The sequence below is a fragment of the Echinops telfairi genome, unplaced genomic scaffold (assembly GCF_000313985.2).
Source record: "Echinops telfairi isolate 266 unplaced genomic scaffold, ASM31398v2 ScPeMD7_2;HRSCAF=8, whole genome shotgun sequence".
NCBI classification, from domain to species: Eukaryota; Metazoa; Chordata; class Mammalia; order Afrosoricida; family Tenrecidae; genus Echinops; species Echinops telfairi.
Window position 1 is genome coordinate 32,864,360 of NW_022103898.1, and position 19,521 is coordinate 32,883,880.

General features: G+C 40.8%; 2 protein-coding genes across 9 annotated transcripts in view; one reads left to right on the forward strand and one right to left on the reverse strand.

Moving 5' to 3' along the window:
- The window catches only part of VEZT (vezatin, adherens junctions transmembrane protein), a 75,481-nt gene extending 60,711 nt beyond the window's left edge, over nt 1–14,770 (reverse strand). For 5 of the 7 annotated variants that reach the window (XM_004700387.3, XM_045293224.1, XM_030885389.2 and 2 more), the window contains exon 1: nt 14,697–14,764. In XM_004700387.3, the coding sequence (XP_004700444.1) occupies nt 14,697–14,732 (36 nt within the window). In that variant the 5' untranslated portion in view covers nt 14,733–14,764. Of the gene's footprint in view, nt 1–14,696 lie in introns of all 7 variants that reach the window. The other 2 variants (XM_045293236.1, XM_045293231.1) reach the window with 1 other exon arrangement.
- Nucleotides 14,771–15,203: 433 nt separating this feature from the next.
- FGD6 (FYVE, RhoGEF and PH domain containing 6) overlaps nt 15,204–19,521 on the forward strand; it is a 121,029-nt gene continuing 116,711 nt past the window's right edge. For both annotated transcript variants that reach the window (XM_045290004.1, XM_004700388.2), the window contains exon 1: nt 15,204–15,352. In XM_045290004.1, coding sequence (XP_045145939.1) covers nt 15,337–15,352 — 16 coding nt within the window. In that variant the 5' untranslated portion in view covers nt 15,204–15,336. The remainder of the gene's footprint in view (nt 15,353–19,521) is intronic.

The following is a 19,521-nucleotide window of genomic DNA, read 5'->3' on the forward strand; positions in this document are numbered from 1 at the left end:
TTTTGAGAATGACGAGGGCAATGAATGTACAAATGTGCTTTACACAATTGATGTCTGTATGGATTGTGATAAGAGTTGTATGAGCCCCTAATAAAACAATTAAAAAAAAAAAGATATAATGCTCATGAGAGACCCTTTGGACTAGTGAAGTTCAACTATTGGTTGGCTTCAAGATGACTATAGAGAATATTTCTATTAAAGTTCAAAAACTATCTCAAAAAAATGTAAAGAGAAGTTCTCAAACAAGTGGGATTTTTAACCCATTTATCTTCTGTAAAATGTAGGAGTTTGCCCCCAGAAGAATGCACGTTAGAGGACACCCCTGAAGCTATAGCTCAGGGAGAGGGGAACATCTGATCAGAGCACACAGGAGCAAACAAAGAGGGAAGGAGAGAGAATGGGACACATCTTGGCCCACCAAGCCCCAAGGACGATACTCCTGCTCAGAGCTGCCAATGCACAGAAAGGATCATAGGGCCAACCCCACCACGAGGCATGGCGTCCCTCACTGACCCATAGTGCTACAGGGGAAAACACTGGAGACACAGTGCGGGAATTGTGCCCAATCTGACCCCACCACACCAGGGCGAAACACTAAGGGTGTAAAACAGAGCAGCAAGGGAGCAAAGCAATGAAGTCCTCAGGGAATACCACAAATAGACTTTAGGGCCAGGGCCTGGCACCCCATCAGACTCTACTGGAAAACACTCATAAAGGTCAACAAACAAGCCGGAACTATTTATAGGCTTTCTTTTTTTTGTATGTTGTTTTGTTTTGCTCCGTCTTGTTTTTGTGCTTATTATTGTCTCTGCATGTCTACCTAGATAAGATAGGTGGGATAAACAATCCGGAGGAGAAAACAACGGGACTGATGGTTCCAGGGGGCGGGACATTGGAGAGGGGGAGGTGAGGGAAAGGAAAGGGGCTGTCAAGAAACCCAGGGATAAGGGAACAAGTGATCTAAAACTGATGGCAAGGAGGTCATAGGGTACCTGGTGGGGCTTGATCAAGGGCAATGTAGCCGAAATAATTACTGAAACCTGCATGAAGGTCAAACATGATAGTGGGACAAGAGGAAAGTAAAAGGAAATAGAGGAAAGAACTAGGAGGCAAAGGACATTTATAGAGGTCTAAATATAGGCATGTACGTATGTAAATATATTTATATATAACAATAGGGAAATAGATCTATGTACATATATTTATATGTTAAGTATTAAGGTAGCATATGGACTTTGGGCCTCTAATCAAGTACCCCCTCAACGCAAGAACACTTTGTTCTAATATCCCGGCGTTCTGTGATGCTCATCTTCCCTGACAGTATCAATGAAGACAAAATGGGTACATAAGCAAAAGTGGTGAAGAAAGCTGATGGTGTCCAGCTATCAAAGGATACAGCGTCTGGGGTCTTAAAGACTTGAAGATAAACAAATGGCCATACAGTATAGCTGAGAAGCAACAAAGTCCACATGGAAGAAGCACACCAGCCTATGTGATCATGAGGTATCGATGGGATCAGGGATCAAGCATCAAAGAACCAGAACAAAAAATCATATCAATGTGAATGAGGGGGAGAGTGGAGTGGAGACCCAGAGCCCATCTGTAGACAATTGGGCATCCCCTCACAGACGGGTCACAAGGAAGAGAAGAGCCAGTCGGGGTGCAGTTTAGCACTGATGAAACAACTTTCCACCAGTTCTTTAATGCCCCTCCCCACTATGACCCCAATTTTACCTTACAAATCTGGCTAGATGAGAGTATGTACCATGTACACTGGTATAGGTAAGAGCTGGAAACACAGGGAATCCAGGACAGATAAACCCCTCAGGACCAATAATGAGAATAGTGATACCAGGAGGGTAAGGGGAAGGTGGAGGGAGACAGGGGGAACAGATCACAATGATCTACATATAACCCCCTCCCAGGGGAGAGAACAACAGAAAAGTGGGTGAAGGGAGACAGTGGTCAGTGTTTAGACATGAAAAAAAATCATAAATTATCAAGGCTTCATGAGGGAGGGAGGGTGGTGGAGGGGGAAATGAACAGATACCAACGGCTCAAGTAGAAAGAAAATGCTTTGAAAATGATAATGGCAACATATGTTCAAATGTGCTTGATACAATGGATGTATGTAAGGATTGTGATAAGAGCTGTACGAGCCCCCATTAAATGATTTTTTTAAAATGTGGGAGTTTGTATAAAAGCAGTTTCCTTTCACTTGATTGATTTAGTATGATGTGGAAGCACAGCTAATATAGAGCATATTATCCTTCCTGTTAAACAAAGGGTTAACACTGAGTAATTTACTGAGAACTAGGAATGCTACAGGAGGTAAATAAATTCAGTTAATGGGAGAGGAGGGGATTCATATTCTCAATCTGGAATAAAGGAAAAAAGGGATATTAAGAAACAAATGCCAAAAGCCTGTCAATCAAGAGGTCAACCACAGAGACATGAACAGCTGGGGGAGCGTAACACTCCCAAGAGGATAGCATTGTCCCTGCAAGAATGAAGTTTAAAAGGAACAATTTCAATGCACTACAAATAATGAAAAGAGGTAGAAATAATATTCCTTTAGATAAAATAGTTACATATTTTTTTAAGTGTGATGCAGTTGTTAAGCACTGGCTATGTATATCTGTGAGTATATCGATGTATATCTGCAGTTGTTAAGCACTGGCTATGTATATCTAGGCTCTTTAATTTTATACTCTCCTAAAACACAACATTGAGATAATCCCATCTACTCTGAAGATTAAATGAAGACTTGGTGGCAGTGTGCTACCAAGTCTTTGATTAACAGTGACTAGTCAAAAAGCGTGAACCCACGTGGAAGAAAGATGTAACAGTCAGCTTCCATAAAGATTACAGCCTTTGAAACCCAATGAGGGCAGCTCTCGTCCGTGTTATATATAAAAATGAACAAAAATATAAGGAGATGTTAAAACAAGAAAACTCATTGCCATCGAGTTGATTCTGACTCTTAGCGACCTTGTAAGATTGGACAGAGTTGTTCTTGTGGGTGGTCGGAGACTGAAAGCCTCATCTTTCTCCAGAGGAACAGCTGATGGTTTCAGACTGATGACCTTGTGATTAGCAGCCCAACAAATAACCACTATGCCACCAGGGCGTCTTCTAAAACTCACTAGTAATCCATAAATTAAAATTTCAATGATATATTTAGAGTTTTAAACAGTAGAGGGATGTAGTTAGCATATATTCCAAATTTGCTTGATTTAAAACTTTTGTTTTAATGCAACATGTTCATTCTCAAAACATAATAGGATTTCTGACTCTGACCATCATTAAAATAACAGTATTATATTAAATATACCAAAGATATCAGTTAGATTTTCTTAAGGGAGGAGAGGCTAGGGCCTATGGCAAAGTGGGTTGTTCTACTTCCATTCTACCTTCCTTTGTATGCACCTTCCTGTATGGCAGAAGTTGGAAAGCAAAAATGGACATTTTCATTTTTATTTTTAAAGCTGACATTTTTAAAAGCCTCTTGCAGGTAGATAAATTAAGCTCCCTCAATTAGGTCTGTCTGTGCCAGAGTTAGAAGATGAAAGGGAAGAAGAAATTCACTTCTTGGAGGTTTTCGTTTTCTCCCTCTCCTTCCCATAAGGCATAGCCATGCAGACAAGATGTTTCTGCACCAGCATCCCAGTATGCATTCCTTGTAATGCAGGGCAGTCACCAGAGGCAGTGAACAGGTTCCAACTTTCAGTAGCAAAGCACCAGATATGTGGCTTATCAAGAAGCAGTTATGATGATGACTTCCTGAATCTTAATGTGGTCTTGACTTCAGACGCAAGAAACCATAGTAGAGCCCGATCCTCCAGACTTCCAAGCAATGTTTGAAACACTAATTCCCTGTATTAAGTCTCTTTAAGTTTATGGTAGACAGAAGTTTCTATTTTCAGCATTATGACCTAGGGCTGGTACAGTACTTGGTATGAAGAAGCACAGCTGATTTACTAGAACCTGAAATGTGTGGCATGGACTTAGACTGGCCTAGTGAACAGAAGAAAAAGCTAAAGATCAGTTATGATTGCCTATTTATATCTAAATGGCTAAACAATGGGTAAAGCTATAATACCTTGGAAAACAGACCATGTGTCCACCAATGCTTTCAGCTCTGCAAAGGAAGTTCTCTCTGTGTTGCCCCCCAAATCTAAACTGATTGAAAATAAGGTTATGAGGGGAATCACTTATGGTTGGAAAAACCAAGAAGCAGGGAATAAGATGGTGGCCTCCAAGTCGTTTCCAAGATGCTGCAAAACACCTGATAAAAGGTGATGCTGCTCTACTAACCAGCTTAATTCCTAAGAGCAAGACATTTAAATGAGAGAAAGAAACATCCAGAGCAAAACCAGCACATGACTCATGTTTATAAGGGCTCTTTGGTTGTGGCTACTTGTGTATGAAACTGCCTGGAACTTCCACACGGTGCAAAATCATGTGAAAGCTAATAATTAATCAACTCCTAAGGTGGCCATTAGGTTCACAAACTTGTGCCAATAGGAATAGAACTGTAAATGTTCAGTCACAAGAAAACTATACTTTAATGCCTTTTCATATGGAGCTATGGAATACTAACAGATAAGGAATAAGTTCTCAAAGAGTAAAGCTAGATGGACCAAGGATGATGATGCACAAAAATTTTTCTGAGACAAAAGAACCAATCTCAACCCACTAGCATTCAGATGATTCCAACTCACTGTGGCTCTATAAAAGATTTCTGAGGCTGTAAATCTTACAAAAGCAGAGAGCTTCATCTTTCTTCCATGGATTGCCTGGCAGGTCTGAATAATGCTTACTTGACAACACCACCAGGGCTCCAAACAACAGAACAAGGGCAGCAAAAACCAGGTTAAATAAGGAAGTCTTAAAGGAAGATTTCACAAGAAACATGTGGGAAACTAACACTGAGGGAAATATGACTGGGACTTAGTCCCTGATTGGTACAGAGGGAATCTGGAAAGCTAGTATTCCAAATTAGGAAAGCCACCACTCTGGAAAGTTAGAGATAGTCCAAGTACATATTCCTGCGTTAACGATCTTTTCCACAGTTTCTCCCCTTAAAGCTATGCAACATTAAAGTGAGCACATGGCTGATTCGGTCTCCCTATAGAAGCACATGGAATACTCAAACAAAGTATCTGTAAAGTTTCATGAAATGACTGTTTACAAAGGTATAAGCAAAGTTGAGAATCCCTGGGTGGTATAAAGGGTTTATACTTAACAGTGTTACTGGGTAACGGTTAGCAATATTGGTGGTTCAAACCCAGAAGCCACTCTGTGGAAGAAAGATGAAGCTGTCTGCTCCCATGAAGATGTATAGCTTCAGAAACCTTACACAGGATGACTATGAGTTGGAATAGGCTGGATGGAAGTGGACTTGGACTTGGATTGACCTAAGGGATGGTGGTTTGAACTACCCAGTATTGCCTTGGAAGAAATGCCTGGCAATGCTGTTTCCGAAAAGATAACAGACAAGAAAACCCAGTGAGCAGTTCTACTCTGTAAGACATGGGGTAATCATGAGTGGGAAATGAGCAACAGTAATTTGTTTGTTTGTTTGTTTTAAAGCAGGATTGAGACAACCAGTAGGGGAGTGTGGAGCACCCAATCTACCAACAGTAAAAAGATCTCTCCTTCCACAGGCCTAAATGCCAAGGTGTTAGAGGCTTTCTGAAGCCCTGGAGGAGTTGAAGCTCAGGGAAAAGAGTCCCTCAACAAGAGCTGTGGCTTTACGTACAGAAACACCAGTGAGTTAAATCTTTGGTGTTCTCTCCTCCGCCCTCTGATCTGCTGGCCCATCGTATGGCTGAACCCAAATGGAATCCAGAGGACAAGGGAATATAGGTGATGCAATCTATAATAGTTAGCATGAAGTTGTGGGTCTGGAGGTATACATTAAAAAAAAAATCACTGATTCCTGTGCACTCATCATCTGGGTATTAAATAAGTTTTGAATTAAAGAAATGAAAAGCTATGAGACAAATGATACTCCAAAATAAACGAGATACAGCTAAAGCAGTACTCAGAGAGAAATTTATAGTTTTCAAATTATTTTCCGTAGTTAAGTCAAGAAGCTTAGCGGGAAGAAAAAGAAGCTTAGTCTCTCGCTACACAGAAGTAACGAATATGGTAGTCAGTTTTGTATTTAGAAATGTATTGGTAGCAGGGATGTTTTCAAAATTTTCAGAGATTATGCATTCTTCATGAATACTTTTGTATTGCTGCTTGCAAATATGCATTTCCAAACTTGAAATACAGGTGTGAACAGTGTGTACCAGTTTAAAGCTTTCCCTTCATTTGTGTTTTTTAATTAAGGATCTAGCTGTTGCCCCAATTACAAAGTGGTTTTAAATAGTGGACATAATATTGGTCTTACTACCTGCTTTGCATTTTCACACATGGTCAGCTGGGACATGTAAAATTGATTTGTCCAATTTTATGCTGTGTGGAATACTAACTACTTTATGTATTTTAACTTAGTTTTAATATTTTCATTTGGGGGAAAACCTTTTTTTCAGTTCTCATGATAGCTGTTATATATGCTAAATCTTTATATACAAAAATATCAGTACTTGAACAAATTCAAAGCACATTGGTTTATTAACCTTTGCTCCTATGGTGATGCATGGTTCATTAGGTTCAAATTAGACTTGATTTACAGTTCAACGATATGACTTCCCATTTTGAAAACTAAATTAGATACACTTGATTAAAATTGTGTATGTTTATTGTTGAGGGATAAATCCTATCGAGTGAAGTGGTTACATGCTTGTGGATTTTTTTCACCCTCCATCAATGAGTAGAATGGCTAAGTCATAATATTTAAGCTATTCCTGTAAAATAGTTTATGGCCCTTAGGTATGATTTGTATATTTGAAAGATTCCCAAATCAGAATTTTACTTCTATAAACAACCCTTTAACCCTTGCTTATTCTAATGAAACCAAAGGGTACTGGTTAGTATGGTGAGAGGGAGAGGAGTATTTTAATATTTAGAACTCGGAAAGCAGACAGCTTTATAAGCTTGGAACAGCAGCATTATCCATGAAATATAAACCAAAGAATCCTACTGTTTCTGAATTTTCTATGTTGCTATTCTGATTTTCAATTGATGATAGATATTTGTTCCACAAAAGGTTAACACACTTTTTCCTCTTCCACCATTAGGAAATTAGGTTAATAAGGGATTCCTTGAATAGGACTACCACCACTTACTGAAACACACTTGGAGAGACTGATTAGTAATAAACAGATTTTCTAGGACTTTTTTCTGCCACATTTATTAATAGACATGAAAGGAATTTTGTTTCAAAGGTCTTAAGCCACTCAGTTTTTTCATAATCTAACAATGATTAGTGCCTGGTTTTTAAATTAGGGAAGATCTTAAAAATATGCTTAACGGATTGGTTCAACCATGTACATGAGGGTTCAAAAATTTTGTGGGAGAACATCATTACCTTCTAAATAAATTTTCCCAAGAACTTTTTGAAGCCCCTTTATACAGAAATTGTAGTGTATCAGAATTATTTATTTGTGTTAGATTTATTCATCTTTATTTGATGTTTTAGGGTAAAGACACTTATTTTTTTAATGGCCAATAAAATGTGCTGGTATTTTGGATCTTAGGATGCTGGGCATGTTCTGCACTGGTGCTAATGTCTAATATAATTTTATATATTTACAAACAAATTACCCAGGGGCAAGTATTAAGTCCATAAGGGCTGTTGCCCCCTCTTGAAAATACAGCATACATATTCCTACACCAGTGTGTTTATATTTAACCATCTAACTCATTTCTGAACATGTATGGCATTAGCTATAAATCAATTGATTTCTAGCAATATTTTAGAAAACATTAAGTAGAAAATTCTTTACAGGTCCACTCACTGTCAATCACTGCTGGCAGTTTGTGAAGAGAATACAAAATATCTGGTATGTTGCAAGCTTTCAAGATAGCATGAACTTTAAAAAGTTGTACCATTAGTTGTATCTAATGGATAGAAATTTGCCTTACTCACTTTGTCAAGAGCTAAAACTGTGAACCTAACTTTCTTATTGGTGGGTAGTAACTGAAAATAACGAATTTATTTTCAAGAAAGAAAGAAAGAAGAAAAGAAAGAAAGGAAGGAAGAAAGGAAGAAAGAAAAAGAAGCTTGGGGTGGGGGGGAAACCCCAGCAGAACACAAAGATAGTAGAAATTAAAACAAAAGCTAACCGAACACCACTAAGCTGATCAAATAAAACCAATAATGGGAAACAAAACAAAACAAAACCAATAAACTGGCACTCTGGCAAATCTAGCTGCTAAGTCTGGCAAGCACGAAGAGAAAAGGGAAAAAGAAAGTGTGAATAAATATAGGAAGAAATATGAAAGTTACAAGGCACTAAAAATTAAGAAACTACTAAGCACACTTTGTATCAATCATTTTGAAATTCTAGGAAAAAATATATTTTCTTGAAAATAAATGATAGCCAACATTTACTGAATATTTACAGAGGAGCCTGGTCATGTAGTGGTTACGTGTTGGGCTGCAATCTGCACTGTCAGCAGTTTGAAACCAGTAGCAGCTCCTCGGGAGAAAGACTGGGCTTTCTACTCTTGTGAACAGTTAGTCTCGGAAACCCACAGGGGTAGCTGGGAGTCAGCCTTGACATGAAGGCAGCAAGTTTGGTTTTGGTTTTACAGTATGGTAGGCATTCTCAAAAGTACTTAATTTATATAAAGTAATTTCCTATAAGCTCTATAAGCAAGAAGCCCAGGAAGTACAGTGGTGAAAGTAGCTTGTCTGCCAATTCAAACCCACCAACCACTCCATGGAAAAAAGATGTGGCAGTCTGCATCTGAAAAAGTTCATAGCGTTGGAAGCCATGGGGGCAATTCTACTCTGCTCATAGGGTTGCTACTAGTTGGAATTGACTCAACAGCCGTGGGTTTGGTTTTATGATACAGGTGCTGTGATTTCTAGTTTAAGATTGAGAAGTAACTTGCAAAGTCACTTAATTCTAGTTTAAGATTGAGAAGTAACTTGCAAAGTCAATTAGTAGCTGCACTAGGATTTCTTAAGTTCTCAGGTGTAAAACACTTGTCTTTAGCAACGATATCATATTGCCTTTCAGAATAACAAAATCACCAAAATGATCACCCCAAATAAACAACTGCACTAACCATTAAGGAAAATGAACTGGAAGTCCAACTCTACTCCTAGACCTAAATCGTTAAGGGCCAATTTACTTGCATCCTTAAATACATGTGATCTCTATTTTGTAAAATCAGTCCTAGGGCACAGAAAGAGATGAAATTCTAAAATTCATATGGAAATACAAGAATAGCCAATCTTGAAGAAAAGTTAAGCTGCTGAGCTTGCCTTATTTAATATTAAGGATCAATATAAAGTTATAGTAATGAAGTAATATGGCACAAGAATGAGCAAACTGACCAATGGAATAGGGGAAAGTGCACAAACATCCACACGTAAAAGGACAATGGCTACACTGCAGTGCAGTGGGAAAAGGATGTTTTTTTTTAATTAATCGAACCATATCACTGGGCTAGACATTGGGCTGCTAATTTCAAGATTGGTGGTTCAAACCCACAAGTCTCTCAATGTTAGAAAGTAGAAGCTGTCTGCTTCTGTAAAGATTTAGTCTTACAGATCCTATAAAGGGTGGTAAAGTTGGAATTGACTCAATAGCAATGGGTTTCATTTTATACCACACACAAAAATCATTTCCAAATGGATGGTTTAATGCGAAAGCAAAAACAATTAAGCCTTTATAGAGAAAACATTGGTTTGATCATACAGTAGGCACGTATTTCTTTAAAAACACCAACTATAAAAAAAAATGGTTTAATTGAATCGTTGTAAAATTAAGAGCTTCTGTTCACTGAAATATACCACTATGAGAGTACAAAAGCAACACATGAAGATAAGGATATTCTAGATACACAAGGAGCCCTGGTGGCACAATGGTTAAATGCTTGACTACTAAACAAAAGCTCAGAAGTTCAAATCCAACAGCTGCCACACAGTAGAAAATATTTGGCAATCTGCTCCTAAAAAGAAAGATTCTAATCCACTTCTAAGTGGATTCTGACTCACAGTATCCTTAAAATTCAGGCAGGGTGGAAATGCAATTCCCAAGGCTACATTCTTTACAGAAGCAGACCAATACATCTCTTTCCCATGGAGTAGTTGGTAGGTTCGAATCGCTGACCATTCACGTAGCAGTGGAACACTTAACCACTAGGTCACCAGTGCTCCTTCCTGAACATTGTCCATACCTATTGCCAATGAGTCAATTCCAGCTCATCCCCAAACCAAAACCAAACTCACTGTCACCAAGTCAACTCCCACTACAGGACAGAGTAGAACGACGTCCGTGGGTTTCTGAAACTGTTCACTCTTTATGGGGGTAGGAGGTCTCATCTTTTTCCCATAAAGCTGCTGACTTTGAAGTTACCAGTCCAATGGTGCTTACGTGACAGTGCGACCAAGGTTCCTAAAGATTACAACACAGGAAATCCCTGGGGCAGCTCTGTGCTGTCTTACAGTGTTGCTATGAGTCAGTGCAAATACTGAAGCTGTCAAGGATAGCATTTACTTAGATCCACAATCAATGCCCATGGATGCAGCAGTCAAGAAATCAAATGATGTATTACAGTGGACTGTGTACAATGATCTGTTGCAATGACCTCGTTTAAGTACAAAAAAGCAAAAAATGTCATTTTGATGGCTAAGATCAAAATGCATGACCCTAGTCATGGTATTTTCATTCCCCTCCTATGAATGCAAAAGTTAGGCAATGAATAGGGGAAAACAAAGAATTGATGCCTTTAAATTTGTTGGCATAAAATATTGACTATACCATGGAGAGCCAGGTGAATGAACAAATCTGTCTTGAAAGAAGTATAGCCAAAATGCTCCTTAGAAGAGAGGTTGGTGAAACTTGATTTCATATAACTTGTTCATGTCATCTCACTGCCACTGCGTCAATTACAATTCACAATGACCCTATATAGGACTTCCAGCAAAGTAAATCTGTACAGAAATAAATAGCCTCATCTTTCTCCTGAGAAGTGATTGGTATGCTTGAACAATGACCTTGAGGTTAGCAGTTCAATGTTTACACAACAGTGCCACCAGATCCAATCCCCAGATTGGCAGATCATGAAACCCAAACCTACTGCCATTAAGTTGATTCTGACTCAGAGAGCACTGTATAGGGCTTCCAAGACTGCAAATGTTTATAGGAGCAGATAGCCTAATCTTTGTCTAGAGCAGCTGATGGGTTTGAACCACAGACCTTGCATTTAGCAGCTTAATGTTTAGCTCACAGTGCCATCAGGGCTCCTGGTAAAGTTGAGGATCACTAAAAATCTAGAAGGCCCTCAGTGAGATGGAATGACAGAGTGTAACAATAGGCTCAAACACAGAACAATTGTGAGGATGGTGCATTGCTTTATTCTGCTGCACACTGGGTTAGAACTGATGGGACAGAAGTGATCCCACAGCACACAACAAATCCAACAAACTGTTCGCATCCAGCAGGAATAAAGAACTCCAACAAATCAGTAAGAAAACAAGGGAATCCCTTAGAAAAAATAAGCAGGAAATCTGAGCAGCGTTTCACAGAAGTGGATATACAATAAACATGTAAGACCACTAAGAACCAGTATACTCCCCCACCAGAAAGATAAAATGTAAAAGACCGAAATTATAGCAACAGTTGCTAAGGATATGAATATAAATCTATACAACCACTGTGGAGTCATACTTGGTTATATCTACCAATATCGGCCAAAAGTGAACATGTGCATTTCCTACTGTCCACCAAATCCACTCTCAAGAGAAATGTATTCGAAGACACACATATGTGAAAATGCTGATAGCAACATTATCTGAAATAACCTCAAACTCGAAATCACCCAGTGACTATCAAAAGTAGAATGGATTTCATAGCTGTCATATATGCACATGTATTCTACAGAAAAATAAAAATGTTCATATAACAGTATAGATGAATCTCACATATATTAAAAAAGAAGAAAAAGAACACAAAACAGCATATAAATGGAATTGCACAGTAAGTGAACTATACACACAGACAAAAATAATCTAGGTTATTAGAAATCTGAATAGGAGTTATTTTGGGGGGAGCAGGAGAATGGATATAATGTGCTGTTGATTTTTGTTTCATGATCAAGGTGCTGGCTCATGGGTGTTTTCAATGCATGAAAATTCATCAGTCTTCACACTTAGGATTTGTGCATTTTCCTGTATGTATATTATACTGTAATTTTTAAAAAGTGTATATGACAAAAGGTAAATAAATTAAAACACCATATATGGGAATTTTTCTACATGAAAATTTTTTTGTAAAAATATAGAAAATTTTCATGTAGAAAAAATATTCTACATGAATTCTTTATATATTAGCTTCAAGCCTTGTGAAGCTAATATAAAAAGAATTCATGCAACTCAATTCTTTCAAAGCTAGTATCCAATAGGAAAACTGGTCACAATTCAAAGAGGACCTTCGAGCAAATAAGTAAAAATGGCTATAAGCACTAATGCACAAAATGAAAACTAGAACAATGAACTATAATGCTTGCCTACCAAATTAGCAAAGATTACAGGAAACTATTGAGATTGCTGCTCAGGATTTGGTGAAACTCCATCTATTCCTAATGGAAATAGGAATTGGTTTAAACCTTCTGATAAATCTTGAGCCTTAAAAAACTGTTCACATCCTTTGATCAACTGGCTCCAATTATAGAAATTACTTTGAGGAAAACATGGGAGTTTCAGTTAAAGACAGACTTAATAAATTGCTTATAATGGTGAAAATTTGGAAACCCAATAAGAAGGAAATGCTTATATCATAAGCATATATGAGATAATTTATTACAATAGTAATAAGTATATGAATAGCCAAAAACTGAAGATAAATTACAGTGAAAATAAAAGGTACAAAATTCTATATGCTCTGATATATTTTTGTGTTAAGAGATCACACACGAAAAATTGGTATAGAAAGTGTAAAAACATACACTATAATGTTAATGCCATCTTTGGTTGATATAATAATGACTTTACATTTTTAGCGTATTGTCTAAAAATGTTCTTAGGGCATGCAACACTGTTATATTCAGAAACTTAAGAAAATAAGAGAGATAACAAAACAAAACACATCCATCCAGTTTCCTCTACTCTAGAAATTTTAGCAACCTAGATTTCTGTGTCACCTGCAATTTCCACATTCTATCTGCAACCATTTCCTCAATTTTACCTTAGAAATGTCTGATCAAGGCATTCATTATTTCTTCTCTCATTACTACAATTCAATCCTTGTCTTACCCTGGTGAGCCCCTGCCAGCTAGTCTCTCTCATTTTGGCAAAGCTACATCTTGTACTACCTCCACAGTTCACCGACATCAAACCACTTACTACAACGACTTTCCACTCATGGCGACAGTGCAGGGCAAAGTACAATCACTGCGCAGGTTTTAAGACTGTTCATTACTTTGAGAGCTGTTTGCAGCGTCTTTCCGGCACAGTGGCTGATGGGTTCCAATCGCCTACCTTTCGGTTGGAGCACTTTACCACTGTGCCGCCAAGGTTCTACTCCATCCTCCAGGAAAAACCATACCAGGTACTTTCAAGCCTCTCAACCTTAGAAGGCGGTTCTGTTTTCCTTCTTCGTAATGCATTCTCTTCCTCTGATCTTTCCAATCTGATCCACAGTTCACGATGCATCTCCGATACCATTTACTGGGTGCAGTCTCTCAAGCGCCACCAAGACTGGTGGCGCACAGTTTCCAAACCAATCTTCCAATGATAGTTGGAACATCTTTGAACATTTATCTTTCTATACCGTAATTACCTGTCGGTGCTTAGCTATCCCATTGGAAGTCACGGGCGATTTGGCTCCCCACTTCTGAAAAATCCATTTGGATGAATGAACGTACGTGCAAAACATACACACTTGTTTGGTCCAGTGTTTCTTTTCAAGATGGCAGAGACGCCTTAAAATAATCCTACACAAAAGCATTCACAGTGTCCAGTCAGAAGAACTGGCTCCACCTACCTTAATAGCAAAGGACAAAAGACTTGCACCTGCATACTGAGATGTCCCTGCCCTAAGCACCCACAGTCGATCCGACACAAAGATTTCAAACCGTCTCCCAAACCTGGCACCTGCTGCCGTCATCCCGCGGGCCACGCCTCGGCAGAGAATGGTAACAAGATAAACTTCTGGATACTGACCCCAAAAATCGAGGAACAAAACAGGGGAGGGTTGAGTAGTACCACTGGGTAACCAAAATGCACGGTTCGGCCCCGCCCCGGCGAGGCGCAGTGCCCCCAGGGCGCATCCATCCCTGGCGAAGGAGTAGGTGGGGCTCCTGCCCGTGGGCGCTGGCAAAGCGGCCAAGACTCCGAATTCCGTACGGCCTGGAGCAGAGGCCGCTGGTTACACCTGTCGGGCTGCACCTAGCGGTAGGCCCCGCAGATACCGGAGTGGGGGGAGGGTGTCGGTGGCCAAGGCCGAAGGCGGCGTGTCACCGGCTCTCTGGACCGTGGCTAGGTCCCACGCCTTGCTCCCTCTCTTCTCTGCTAGCCCTTGTCCTCAAACAAAGGCATTCCACACCCACCGCCATTTTCCCCTTACCTCAAAAACCACCTCTTCGTCAAAGTCCGGTGTCATCCTTCTCCGCCATGCCACCCGCCTCAGCACGATGGGAAATGAAGGCGGGAGAACAAGCAGCACCCGCGCGTAGGCGCCTGCCCATTCTGTGTCCAGAAAACTACATTTCCCAGCATGCCTGGCAGTTCACGCCCCCTTTCCTTACGCGCTTATTGGAGAAGAGGGTGAGCGTGCAGATGGGGGCGGCTCCAGAGGTGGGAAGAAGAGGTCTAAGCCTTATGATTGGAGAAGGCGGGAGCTTTGGTGCGCCTTTTCCGGCCGCGGCTAGTAGGGGGCGCCTGGAGCACTGATTTTTTTTCGGAGTCAGACCGGGGCACGCGCCGGCGGATCCGCGGTGCGCGCAGCTCGTGGCCGCGCCTGGCCGTCAGCCCGGAGCTCGGCGGGGCGGCGCTCGTGCACGCCCGCCCGCCCCTGGCGGCTCGCGCCCGGGTGCACCGCAGGGTCCCTGGAGCCGGCTGCCTCCTTTGTGCAGGGTCCGCGGGACGGAAAGCGAGCGCCGCGGAGGCTTTTCTCTTCTGTCCGAACACTGAACAATGGACTGAAAGGCGAACATGGATTGAGTGGGGCGAAGCGGCGAAGCGAGTGCGCCGGGGGCGGGGGAATCATGACTTCTGCCGCCGGTAAGTGCGGGCGCTCGCGCTGCTGCGGAAAGTTTGTGGGGAGCCGGTCTGGGGCTCTCGAGCAACTCTGTGTCCTGGGTGGGTGAGAGTGTGCCTGTCCTTTCCAGAGGACCGGGACTAGTGCTGAGGAGACCGGAGTTGCGGCCGGAGCTACGCGCCCCTTCCTGCTTGGAAATGCGTGTCCCTGGGGACCTTCGAGGAAGACCTGTATTGGGGGATGCGGCGCCAGGTGAAGCGAACATGTAGAAGGCATTTGCTCCTCGCCCCTAAAGCTGGGGTGACGTCGCCTTTGCGTGTGAAGACAGTCCAGGTCCCCTGGTTAAAACCGCAGTTATTCTAAGCCCGGCTCAGTGCTCCCGGTGTGTTGCACCAGCTCCCAGTGCTGCCCGGAGCTTTAAACCCGGCGTCGACTGGGAAACCTTTGCCCCCTTTATTCGGGGACGTGAGTGACAGACTTTGCGGGGCCGGCGTGGGTAGTTTGTCCCTCGTTGTGTGAGCAATAGAACCACCACGGGACAACCGATAGCAATTGTTTGCTCATCTTCATCCAGTTTCGTGTAGGTTTCTTCCATTTCTACCTGGCTTGTGTAAACAAAGCCCTATTATCTCTCTGGCCCCTCACGTTCTTTGCCCCTTATCCATATGATAAAGCTAATGTTTACCTTTGTGTGGGTTTTGAACAATTCTTGACGTTTTTTAAGAAACGGTTTTTAGGTCCCCAAATGATTGCTAAAGTCGTATTGAACTCGTTTTATAAGAACATAGGTTAATTTTTAAATAAGATCCTAGTGTGTTAACTCCAATTTGTGTGTGTTTTTTTTTAAAAAACGCTTTTCATGTTGAAGGGAAAAAACTTTCATTAAAAAGAGTTTAAAGCTTCTCAAAATTATTTCTAGATCCAGCAGCATTTAAGTACGTGTCAGATTAAGTTTTCTTTGCTTTTTCTGGCATCTGTTTAAAATTCCTACAACTTGAAACTGTCAAACAGCCCTGCAAACGTCCTGATTTGTGATTGTTATATTTATTTGAGTGTTGCATTGCTGGGTGTCATCAAATTACGATTAACAAGGCAAGAAGTTAGCGAATAGGAATAAAAAAGCAAGGAGTGAGGTATAGCTGTAACAGTTGTGGTGTTTTCCTTTTGATCTTAATACGTGTATGTCAATGGAATAAGCCATTGAAGTTATTTATAAACACCCTTTTTCTTAACAAAGGGAGGCTTTCTACAGATTTAAGGCAAGTTGGCCCATCCTAAATGTATGTGTCTCATCTTAATTCAAGTTTAAAAAAAAATTAATTGCTGAATCCATCAAAGTAATTTAATTTTCAAGTGGTTGGGAATTTAGAATTCTATTCCACTAATGTTAGTTGCCCCTTTTACCAGTGTCAAATGAATTTAAAATATTCATTCCTCATATGTATCAGTTTTCCATTCCAGCTGTAGACTTTCATAAAGAGCAGGTACAGAAGCACTTCCTTTGCCCTTTAAATGTGTAGACATGACTTCTGAGACCCAGTTCTGCAAGTTTGTGGTTCTGCCTTTGGAGTTAAGCTAGAATAATGCAAACTGTATATTTTATCAACTTTACAATTAACAAAGCCCACAGACATTTTTGTGGTGTTTAAAAGAGGAACACTTCCTGTGTTTCGCTGAGTTAGTTGGTTTGGAGCATGGCTCAATTGGAAGCACTAACTGTTTTTTTTGTTCGCCCATCTGTTAAGATGTATTCATGTTCTCTCTCTGCTCTACATGGCAAGCATTGAGGGAACTCCGGTAATTGAAGTTACAAGTGCCCTGAAGAAGACTTTGGTAGTTTGGGGGGTTTTGTCCCCCCCACCCCATATCTACGAAAGTTTGTGACTTTAGTAAAGATTTCAGAATTATTCTAAGCAATCTATGAAAAGAGAGAGAGAATGATAGGTGTGCATTCTGCTTATTTTTTAGCATGTCCAGGTCACTCCTACAGTGACTTGGGGCACGTGAGCCACAGACACCTGTGGGTAGCAGAGGACGCTTCTGTTGGTTATAGTAAAATGGCACTCTTGCTTCAGTTCCTTACCCTATTTTTCCCTGGAGCCCAACAGCTGTGTAAATAAAAAATTGGCTGCTGTGCTCCAAGAAGTTTGCATCCGACTGTTGATGCAGTATTTAGATCCAGAGGTGCCGGATTCATTTCCAAGCATCCTGCATGTATTTCAAGGCTTGGACATTGGAGGAGAGCATAATAGGATGGCTTGTTTTTGGGGGTTTTTTGGCTTGTTATTTTTTGATATGTGTTTATTTCCAAGTCAACTCCCAAAACAAACCAATGGAATAACCAAACGCGTATCCTCTACTAAAATTTAAAGGGTTTATTTAATAATCCCATTGAAGTTGATCCCTACGAAGTTTTCATCATGTTATTCTACATTAAAATGGGTATTGTTTTTGTTTGTTTAAGATTTTGCTTTATTTTTAATTACTGAGATTGAATAAGGGTACGGGGCTGTGGCAGTTCCGAGGATTCTGAGGCCCTGTTTTAATCACTGTGTATGAGACCAACCAAGTCCCGCCCTCCTGGAGCTTGCTTTCTAGAGGTGGAGACCCAGGCGGAGGTAAAGTCAAGAGGTGCCCTGGAGAAAATAGCATAGGGTGAGGTGGCTAGAGTTAGTGGCTGAGTGGTAACATTCTGCCCTCCTGAGAGAGACCCAGTGAATTCCCTGCCAGTGCACCTCCTGCCCAGCCACCATCTGTGTTAGTAGACGCAGGTGTGTTGCTAAATGATGAGCCAGGCTTCCAGACTAAGACAAACTAAGACTAGGAAGAAACCTGCAGATCACAAGGGTCCAGTCCCCAACTGATCATGAGGATAGCACAGGATCAAGGCAGCATTTCATTCCATTGAGTAAGGGGCCACCTAGGAGGCTGCTAACAAAAACACAGTTCACAGTGTGAGAGGATAAATGGGGAGGTCTTCACAAAGTTGGTGGCATATTCCATTGTCTGCTAAGTCCATTTTTACCACCAGCTTTTTGAAGCCCCCTGGTACAAGGGAGGAGCCTGGTTGTGTAGTGGCTACTACTTTTAGGTCAGAAGCTCAAAAACGCCAACTACTCCTCAGGAGAAAGATGGGGCTTTCTGGGTCTGTAAACAGTGCCAGTCTCAGAAACTCACAGGGGCAGTTCTACGCTGCCCTACAGGATCCTGGCCTATTTGAGTCAGCATTGCGTTGAAGGCCGTGAATTTGGTTTTGGGTTTGGTATAAGGGTTAGCCTCTCAAAAGTTGTCCTCTCAGAACCATAGGGGCTGTAAAGATGATCGAACTCCCCCGCCTCAGGTAAGGGAACTGAAGCAGTGAGCTCTGGCATGCAGGCACACACTTGAGCTAGGCTGTCTGCTGTCTGCAATATCCAGTTATTTTACAATGGTAAGCCCAAGTTCACCTTTAATTCAGTGAGTAAGCATCAATGGTTTTAGGTACAAGTGAGGGGAATCCGAAAATAAAAGATTACTCTGATAAGAGGGATCTTGTTCTTCTGTTTCTTTTAATTCCCTAAAAAAATCTCAAAGAGGATGTTCTGAGAATGGCTCTAGAAGGAAAATCAACATGACAATCTGTCCGATTTCATTATCTTTAGCAAACTGGGTTGGAAAAAGGTTGGGAAGAAGTCTAGGGCATTCATACATTTTATTAAGATTTGTCCTGATAACTTGAGTTTGATTTGGTAAACAGCAAGTTTTATTACTAGACCTCGAAGAATTTTATCAGTCTTTTCTTCCTTAAATACACACACACACAAAAAAAAACTTTAATGATTCTTGAGCAGCTAACTGAAATTTTAATGGTTTTGAAAGTACAATAAAGATAAAATCTATCAAAGAAGGACAGCTGAAAAGAGTGACAATGAAGTCAGCTCATTGCCATTGAGTCTATTTCACTCCTAGCGACCTTTTACCGGAGTACCCTGTCAAATGTGGAAGACTTGGAGACCTGGAAAAACCAGCAACCCCAGTGAATTGATGCTCACTGCATTTCATGACCTTCTTTATTTATGAAGGTGTTCTCTCCAGAAACAGAGCAAGGAGGCATGGGCTGTCATGTAATCTTGGTTGCACTAGTAGTATTCGGGTTCAGGAAATTCTTTCTTGGTATATAAAGGGAAGTAGAGCACCCTACTCCCCCCCCCCC